At 36.4% G+C, this 10,299-nt stretch overlaps 1 protein-coding gene across 1 annotated transcript; it reads right to left on the bottom strand.

The window, feature by feature from the left end:
• Positions 1-5,324: 5,324 nt before the first annotated feature.
• On the bottom strand, positions 5,325-7,076 carry LOC129035723 (translation machinery-associated protein 16). The gene has a single exon (XM_054486489.1). It carries the CDS (start codon positions 6,963-6,965, stop codon positions 6,354-6,356), a length of 612 nt encoding a protein of 203 aa, XP_054342464.1. The 5' UTR covers positions 6,966-7,076; the 3' UTR covers positions 5,325-6,353.
• Positions 7,077-10,299: the final 3,223 nt, after the last annotated feature.

The following is a 10,299-nucleotide window of genomic DNA, read 5'->3' as shown; positions in this document are numbered from 1 at the left end:
TAAGTAAGCCTGTTGGCACCATTTTTCCTACAGCATGCGCTCACTTCATGTCTTTGTCACATTTTGGGAAATCTCGCAATAGTTCAAACTTTTTCATTATTATTACACCCCTTATGGTGATCTGTGATCAGAGATCTTTGATGTTACTATTGTAATTGTTTTGGGTGCCAGAAACCACACCCATATAAGACAGCGAACTTAATCCATGATATTGTCTTCTGACTGCTTAACCAACCGGGTATTCCTCTGACTCTCTCCTTCTCCTCAGTCCTGCTTATTGCCTGAGACACAACAATAATGATAGCAGGCCTATTAATAATCCTGCACTTGATATATGAGTTAAAAAGAAATTATTTAGGCATATAGTGAGGATAAGGAAGTCCTTGGTAAAGTTTTCCTTTTAATGAAAAGCAGCCCCCAAATTCTTTCTTTTCTAACAAAGAGCAGCCTGTAAAAGCATGCTGCAGACATAGATAAGCAAGCTGGAAGCTTGCATGGGTGAATGCTGGCATCTGTGCCAATAGGAAAAGGCTACCTGGGGGCTAGGCATGTTCAACATCACGGCTCCATCTTCCGTTTTTCTTGCCAACCACCTGTGCAGTAGGGAGCACACAACATGGCACTAGCCAAGAAGAAAATCCATTTGCATAATAAGATAAGGGTGGAGTAGCCAGCTTCTTCACACGCTGTGTAAACATCACACCTGGCCCAACCAATCTTTGGGCCCTATGTAAATCAGACAGCACTTCCTCAGGTCAGTCTATAAAACCTGATGCACTTCACCACAAAACTAGAAGACCCACTCGGGAGCCCCTCTCTCTCTGCAGGGGAGAGAGCTACTCTCTTTTCTCTCTCTTTCACCAATTAAACCTCTACTCTTAACCTCACTCCACATGTATCCGTGTCCTTGATTTCCTTGGCATGAGGCAATGAACCTCTGTATTACCCCAGATGAGCAATGATGCTTCACAATCTCCTCTAACTGTTCAAATGAAAGAAAAAAATCTCACATCTCTCACTCTGAATGAAAAACTAGAAAATGATTAAGCTTAGTGAAGAAGTCACATCAAAAGCCACAACAGGCTGAAAACTAGGCATCTTGTGCCAGTTAGCCAAGCTGAGAATGCAAAGAAAAAGATCTTGAAGGAAATTAAAAGTTCTTGAAGGAAATTAAATTCCTTCTTATCACAGGAATGACAAGAGATGGCCTGAATGGAAGATCAAACTAGCCACAATATTCTCTTAAATCAAAGCCTAATTAGCAACGAGGCCCTAATTCTGTTCAATTCTGTGATGGCTGAAAGAGGTAAGGAAGCTGCAGAAGAAAAGTTGAAAGCTAGAAAGGTTGGTTTATGAGGTTTAAAGAAACAAGCTATCTCCAAAATACAAGTGCAAGATGAAGCAACAAATGCTTATCGATAAGCTGCGGCTGAGTTATCCAAAAGATACAGAGCAATCATTGATGAAGGTAGCTACACTACACAACAGATTTTCAATGTAGATGAAACAGCCTTCTATTGGAAGATGCCATCTGGGACTATCGTAGCTACAGAGGAGAAGTCTGTGTCTGGTTTCAAAGGACTGGATAATGCAGCTGGTGACTTCAAGTTGAAGCCAATGCTCATTTACCATTCTGAAAATTCTAGAACCCTTAAGAATTATGCTAAATGTACTCTGCCAATGCTCTAGAAATGCAACAATAAATCTAGATGACAGCATGTCTGTTTACAATATGATTTTCTGAATATTTTAAGCCAAGTGTTGAGATCTACTGCTCAGAAGAAAGAATCCTTTCAAAATATGACTGCTCATGGAAAATGCACCCTGTATCCCACAATCTCTGATGGAAAGGTACAAGAATATTGATGCTATTTTCATGCCTGCTAACACAATATCTAATCTGTAGCCCATGGATCAAGGAGTAATTTTGACTTTCAAGTCTTATCATTTAAGAAACACATTTTTAAAGTTATAGATGCCATAGACAGTGATTTCTCTCACGAATCTGGCCAAAGTAAATTGAAAACCTTCTAAAAAATATTCACCATTTGAGATGCCATTAAACATTCATGAATCATGGGAGGAGGTCAAAATATCAGCATTAACAGGAAATTGGAAGGAATCAATTCCAACTCTAATGGATAACTTTGAGGGTTTAAAGATTCAGTGTAGAAAGTCACCACAGATGTGGTCGAAATAGCAAGAAAACTAGAATTGGAAATAAAGCCTGAAGATGTGGCAAATTTCTACAAGCTCATAAAGTTTGAATGGATGAGAAGTTGCTTCTTATGGATGAGCAAAGAGTGGTTTCTTGAGATGGAATCTACTGCTTGTAAAGATGCTACAAACATTGCTGAAATGACAACAAAGGATTTAGAATATTACATAAGCATGGTTGATAAACGAAGTAGCCACAAGGATTTGAGAAGATCGACTAATTTTGAAAGAAGTTTCAATGTGAGTAAAACAGCAACTCATGCCTCAGTGAAATCTTTTGTGTAAGAGTCAAATTAGTGTGGCAAATATTATTGTTATCTTATTGTAAGAAATTGCCACAGCTACTCCAACCTTCAGCAACCACCACCCTGCTCAGTCAGCAGCCATCAACATTGCAGGAAGCCGCTCCATCAGTAAAAAGATTATGACTCACTGAAGGCTCAGATGATCATTAGCATTTTTATCAATAAAGTATTTTTAAATTAAGGTATGAATATTATTTAGACATAATGCTATTGCATGCTTAACAGACTACAGCATAATGTAAACATCGCTTTTATGTGCACCAAGAAACCAAAAAATTTATTTGACTGGTTTTATTGTAATATTCACTTTATTGCAGTGGTCTAGAACTGAACCTGCAGTATCTTCAAGATATGCCTGTACTTTAAAAAAATCTTCTAACGCTGCAGTTAAACAAAGCTTATTTGACGCAAGAAAATTAAGCTTAATTAGATTAATTAAAAACTAAAGAGCTTCTGCACAGCAAAGGAAACTACCATCAGAGTGAACAGGCAACCTACAAAATGGGAGAAAATTTTCGCAACCTACTCATCTGACAAAGGGCTAATATCCAGAATCTACAATGAACTCCAACAAATTTACAAGAAAAAAACAAACAACCCCATCAAAAAGTGGGCAAAGGACATGAACAGACACTTCTCAAAAGAAGACATTTATGCAGCCAAAAGACACATGAAAAAATGCTCACCATCACTGGCCATCAGAGAAATGCAAATCAAAACCACAATGAGATACCATCTCACACCAGTTAGAATGGCAATCATTAAAAAGTCAGGAAACAACAGGTGCTGGAGAGGATGTGGAGAAATAGGAACACTTTTACACTGTTGGTGGGACTGTAAACTAGTTCAACCATTGTGGAAGTCAGTGTGGCGATTCCTCAGGGATCTAGAACTAGAAATTCCATTCGACCCAGCCATCCCATTACTGGGTATATACCCAAAGGACTATAAATCATGCTGCTATAAAGACACATGCACACGTATGTTTATTGCGGCATTATTCACAATAGCAAAGACTTGGAACCAACCCAAATGTCCAACAATGATAGACTGGATTAAGAAAATGTGGCACATCTACACCATGGAATACTATGCAGCCATAAGAAATGATGAGTTCATGTCCTTTGTAGGGACATGGATGAAATTGGAAAACATCATTCTCAGTAAACTATCGCAAGAACAAAAAACCAAACACTGCATATTCTCACTCATAGGTGGGAATTGAACAATGAGAACACATGGACACAGGAAGGGGAACATCACACTCTGGGGACTGTTGTGGGTTGGGGGGAGGGGGGAGGGATAACATTGGGAGATATACCTAATGCTAGATGACGAGTTGGTGGGTGCAGTGCACCAGCATGGCACATGTATACATATGTAACTAAATGCACATTGGGCACATGTACCATAAAACCTAAAGTATAATAATAATAATAATAATAATTACAATAAAAGAAAAAAAAAAAAAAAGTTGAAAAAAAAAAAAAAAAAAAAAAAAAAGAAAATTAAGCTTGCTTTTTTTTAAATCAGTTTGGGTTAAATTTACCTATAGCATTCATCAAACGTTAGTGGTCATTAAAAAAATCTAATAATTATATATTAAGAAAGCCATTTTCCCAAAATCAAGGGGAAGAAGAATTCTGGGTCATAAGGCACTGTGTTCTAGAAGCCAATAGAAGTGAATCAAGGTAAAATGAAGGTAGCTGGACTCCAAAAGCCACTCTTCAACTAAATACCATAGAGAGAAAATGATGTCTGAATTTTTAAAATAAAAGAAGCAGCAGGAGATTTAACAGTAGAAGCATTTTTTTCCCAGGTTTTAATGATTTTGCTGAAATTTAGTAAAAATTTTCAATAAAGTTTCATGACATTTTAAATAAATTTTAGAAATTAAATTAAGAAGAATTGTATAAAATTTACAGGTAATACTCTTTTTTATCCAATACCAAGTAATAAAATTTCATTTAAAAGAAAATGTGATGGAACTGAAATGTAAGAGGATGGAAGAAGTCTTTAATGAATAACAAGATGTTTATTCTGGGGAGAATATTCTCCATGTGGTCATCAAAACCATGGAATGATGATGATTATTATATAATGGAAGAAGTACACATATGCCTATTGAGTAACTTGTTCCTACATTACAAAAGTCTTGTTTCTTCAAGTTTACTGTTTTTCTCTTATTAGGTTAGGTCCTTCACAAAACCTCTGAATAAAGTCTATATTTAGTGTAATGTTTATTAGTAGGTAATGAATGAAGTTAAGTAGAGGCAAAACAATTGAAACAACATGCAAATAATACACAACATTTTTATGTTTTGTTTTATTTTAGCTGAGAAATGTAATGGCCACCAATCACAAATCTGCTTCAGTGGAAACTGAGGCATAAAAGAGGTTAAGTAAAACAGACATAATAGTAACAATAGCAGCTACTTCATAGAGTCTGTAGAAGGTTTACATGAAATAAAATATAAAATGTACTTAGTGACCAGCAAATACAATAGTCCATAGTAAACACATCATAATTATCATTCTTGTTGCTACATTCGTTGAGATCTAGCCACTGTGCTTCATAAACCTCCAGCTGTCTAAAAGTTCCACCTGATATTGGTCATTAAAGAACAGAAAACACCAAGCCAAATAATTGTTTAAGAGACAGTTCTGGTGGGTATTTTTTTCTAGGGTTGTCACTGGGGTCTATGACATCATTATTAAAGTCTCCAGCTTAGGAGATTTAACTAAGCAATATTTTGATAAATCGTATCTCAAGTGTTGAATTGCATTATTTGTTTTTTTTTTTTGAAGAAATAAATTTTATTTTTAATTTTCAGAAGTAAAAAAAGTTATAATACTTTAACTGTTAACAAGGCTTAGTTGATATCCAGTTAACCTAATACTGCATTAATGTTTTTATTCTTTTCTTGAAAATACTCAAATACACCTGCATTGTGCTCTTTTAAAAAAATAATAAGGATACTTGCATTTAAAAAGTTTTTTGAGGAAGAAAATTGTACAACATTCATGTTTTTCATGACACTGAAAATACTGAATTATATGTCAATTTATCTCTTAGAAGAAAAAGCAGCATAATTAAAATCACTGGTTCTCTTATCTTCAATTCTCTCTCCACAAATAAAACCTATCACTTTTCACAATAAAAAAGCAAAAAATAATATACAATCAAAAGGAGCTAAACTGAAACTCTTTATCCCCTTTGTCAAAAGACAAATTAATTGTGGGAGATGAACATAACAATCATCACTGATTTTTTTTCTTTTACCATTTAGCTCTGGTTCAGAAGATAAATAATAATCTATAATCCACCAGTGTATACAAACTTCTTGTCACATTTTCCCTTATTTTGTAAAAAAGGAAAATAGGTTTAATGTTTAAAAGAAGCATTAGTGTGATATTATTACCGAAAAACAATTTTGCTATTATCACAGCTCAAAAAGTACCCACAGGAATCTTTCAGGAAACAGGTTACTGTCCATTTCACAAAACGTGAAATTAGGTGATCATAAATACACAAGAAACACAACACATTTTTTGTCCTTAGTTATATTGCTCCCTCCCGGCCCGAAATTCAGATGAAGACTAAACAACTCCTGCAGATCACGTCTATCTATTTTAGCAACTTAATGTAAATGAAAAGCAATCTTCATTTTAAAATAAATATCATAACACCATTTTTGAAATTCAAATGAAACTCTCATCACATAAGAGAATGTCAGTATCACATTTTTGTATCTTGACAATTAGGTACCATAATCAATGAATATAATTTGAAGCTCTCAAATTATTTATTTTCAATTCAAGTGAAGACAATTAGGCCACTGCAGTCATTTCCTCATCTGAATCACTTGATTCATCGTTTAGTTCCAATTCCCCCAAATCTTGGTCTACAGTTATAATAGTTTTCCTCTTGCACTTCTTGGGAATTGCATCATTAGCGCAAATTTTTCTCATTTTAATGTTTGGTAGTTTCTTCAGATCAAAGTCCCATTCCCTAAATGTTTTCAGATTACTTGCATTTAGAATGTCTGGAATCTCAAGGCCATATCCTTCAAACTGCTGCCGCTCCCGCTCCATCGTCTGCTTGATGACGGTCTCCCGGGAACAGTGCCGCCTCCCCTGCCTGTCCCTGATACTGTTATGTAACTCAATCTGCTCCAGCTCACTGCTGAATCGATTTAGGTACCTTTCAATTAGTTCACAAGCATCTTTCTTTGAATATCTCTTTTTTTGGGGATCAAGATGATTTTGAAACCATTGCAGTTTTTCACCAACAAGGTTGAGACGCAAGGCCTTTTCATTCTTCAATTTTTCCTTTTTTTCTTGTTTGTGGGCCTCTCTCGTAATTTGAGCTGCTTTTCTACTATATGGATGGATGACTTTTTTTTCCCGTCCTGTACTTTTTCCCTTTGGTGCTTTAGGCATGGTGCCGTCCTCGTGGCCACGGAGCAGCTCCGCACTCAAGACCCAGGTAATCTCACCAACCGCAGGAGCAGCAGCTTACAAGAGCACCGGGCCGAATCCCACGTGCGGCCTGAATTGCATTATTTGTAAAGGCCTTGAAACTAGGCAATAAGTGGTTGTTGTCTGGACATGTATGATAGCCTTTAAGAAAAAAAAAAATTAAAGAAGTTTCACTTGAGACTCTGGAGTTCAGAATCACAGCCTGTGCCAAATAGAAAATCATAGATTCTCTGGCAGTCATGTCCAGTAGGCATGTCCAGGTCTGTCACACTTGGGAAATAACAAGTAAGAGTCACATACCAGAGGATGTGTAGTGGAGTAAGCAAGTCAAAAGCAATATAAAAGCTGATAGAATTCTGAGTAAATGCTATGCATGTTGATTGATGAGCCAATGATGTCAGAGACAGTATCTGAATCTACCACTTAATTACTGTCGTAGAACTCTCTCCAGCATTCACATCCCCTAGGTAAACTTCCTAAGCAATTTCTGAAAATAGAGTTAGCCGTGGCCAATCTTGATTTTTACATAAACAAAGTCTAACCTGTTATCTAATTTGCATTCCATCATATTCTCTAGCTCACAGTGACCGTTGCTGGCCAGTGTTAAAAATCCTAATACTTAAAGAATATCTTGCTTGCTCTGTGCTAAGAAGAGAGAGACATTGCTGATTCTAGATTTGCTCAGTTGTCTTTAAGCTACTGTAATACATGAGTTAAAATGTTGTTGGATCTTTTATTCATTTGTCCTAGTATACTACAGGGCAATAATTTCCTGACTTTGGAATTTCATAAACCCCTAAAATTGTGTACACATAAATTTGAGAGACCAATATTTTCCAATTTTACCTTAAACCACCAGAACCCTAATTACTTGTGGTTTGTCGATTAATGTTAAGACAAAGGACATAATCTTTTGGGAGTTCTGTGGCCCTGTCTACTTCTTAAGAAACCCTAATACTTACCCAGGGGACCCTATGGCAAGCTTGTATCCTCCCTAGTACTGTAGCTGGTGACGTCTTGAAAGCGCCATCTCCTGGCTGGAGACCAACAAACACAAAACTAGCACACTAAACAAACATACAATCAACGACCCTCATAGAGTCCACTTCATTCCCCTGCTACCTCCACCAGAGCAGGTGCTGGTACCCATGGCTGAGAGACTTGAAGACGGATCACATCACAGGACTCTTTGCAGACACTCCACAGTACCAGCCTGAAGCCTGGAAGCTTTGCTGGGTGGCTAGATCCAGAAGAGAAATAACAATTACAGCAGTCTGGCTCTCAGGAAACCCCATCCCTGAGGGAAAAGGGGAGGGCACTGCATAAGGGAGCACCCCATGGGACCAAAGGATCTAAACAGCAGCTCTTGAATCCCAGATCTTCCCTCTGATACAGTCTACCCAAATGAGAAGGAATCAGAAAAACAATTCTGGTAATATGATAAAATAAGTTTCTTTAACACTCCCAAAGATCACACAAGCTCACCAACAATGGATCCAAACCAAGAAGAAATCTCTGAATTGCCAGAAAAAGAATTCAGAAGATGAATGATTAAGCTACTCAAGGAGGCACCAGAGAAAAGTGAACACCAACTTAAAGAAATTTAAAAATGTTACAGGATATGGATGGAAAAATCTCCAGAGAAATAGATAGCATAAATAAAAAAACAAACACAACTTCTAGGAATTGTGTTGAAGGACACACTTAGATAAATGCAAAATACACAGGAAATTCTCAGAATAGAATCCAACAAGTAGAAGAAAGAACTTCAGAGCTCAAAGACAAGGCTTTCAAATTAACCCACTCCAACAAAGACAAAGAAAAAATAATTTTAAAAAATGAACAAGGTCTCCAAGAAGTTTGGGATTATTTTAAACAACCAAACCTAAGAACAATTGGTGCTCCTGGAGAAGAAGAGAAATCTAAAAGTTTGGAAAACATATTTGAGAGAATCATCGAGGAAGACTTCCATGGCCTTGCTAGAGATCTAGATATCCAAATAAAAGAAGCTCAAAGAACACCTGAGAAAATCACTGTGGAAAGATCATTGCCTGGGCACATAGTCATCAGGTTATCAAAAGTCAAGATGAAGGAGAGACTCTTAAGAGCTGTGAGGTAAAAGCATCAGGTAACCTATAAAGAGGGAAACCTATCAGATTAACAGCAGATTTATCAGCAGAAACCCTACAAGGTAGAAGGGATTGGGGTCCTATCATTAACCTCCTTAAACAAAATAATTATCAGCCAAGAATTTTGTATTCAGTGAAACTAAGCCTCATAAGTGAAGGAAAGATACAGCCTTTTTCAGACAAACAAATGCTGAGAGAATTTGCTATTACCAAGACAGCACTACAGGGACCACTAAAAGGAGCTCTGAGTATGGAAACAAATCTTCAAAATACACCAAAATAGAACCTTCTTAAAGTGTAAATCTCACAGGACCTATAAAAAATAACACAATGAAAACAAAAACAAGAAATTCAGGCAACAAACAGCACAATGAATAGAATTGCACCTCACAACTCAATACTAATATTGAATGTATTAAATGGCCTAAATACTCAATTTAAAAGATGCAGAATGGCAGAATGGATAATAGTTCACCAACCATCTTCTGTCCTCAAGAGACTCACCTAACACACAAGAACTCAGACAAACCTAAGGTAAAAGGATGAAAGAAGATATTCCATGAAAATGGACACCAAAAGCAAGGAGAAGTAGCTATTCTTATTTTAGACAAAACAAACTTTAAAGCAACAGCAGTTAAAAAAGACAAAGAGGGATATTATATAATGATAAAAGGACTAGTCCAACAGGAAAATATCACAATTCTAAATATATAGTTACCTATCACTGGAGGTCCCAAATTTATGAAACGATTGCTACTAGACTTAAGGAATGAGATAGATGGCAGCACAGTAATAGTGGAGGACTTTAATATGCCACTGACAGCACTAGACAGGTCAAGACAGAAAGTCAGCAAGGAAACAGTAGACTTAAACTATACCCTGGAACAAATGGACTTAACAGATATTTATAGAACATTCTACCCAACAACTATAGAATATGCATTCTATTCTTTAGCACATGCAACATTTTCCAAGATAGACCATATAATAGGTCACAAAATAAGTCTCAATAAATTTAAGTAAATCAAAATTATATGAAGTATTCTTTCAGACCACTGTGGAATAATATCTGAAATCAACTCCAAAAGGAAACCTGAAAACCATGCAAATACATGGAAATTAAATAAGCTGCTCCTGAATAATCATTGGGTCAATAATGACATCAA

This window comes from Pongo pygmaeus, chromosome 3, assembly GCF_028885625.2.
Source record: "Pongo pygmaeus isolate AG05252 chromosome 3, NHGRI_mPonPyg2-v2.0_pri, whole genome shotgun sequence".
Lineage (NCBI taxonomy): Eukaryota > Metazoa > Chordata > Mammalia > Primates > Hominidae > Pongo > Pongo pygmaeus.
Note: the sequence above shows the minus strand (reverse complement) of the source record. Positions and strands in the feature narration are given on the sequence as shown.

Bases quoted from the DNA above. Each gene is read 5' to 3' on its own strand.
- LOC129035723 (XM_054486489.1), bottom strand. From the start codon at position 6,965: ATGCCTAAAGCACCAAAGGGAAAAAGTACAGGACGGGAAAAAAAAGTC.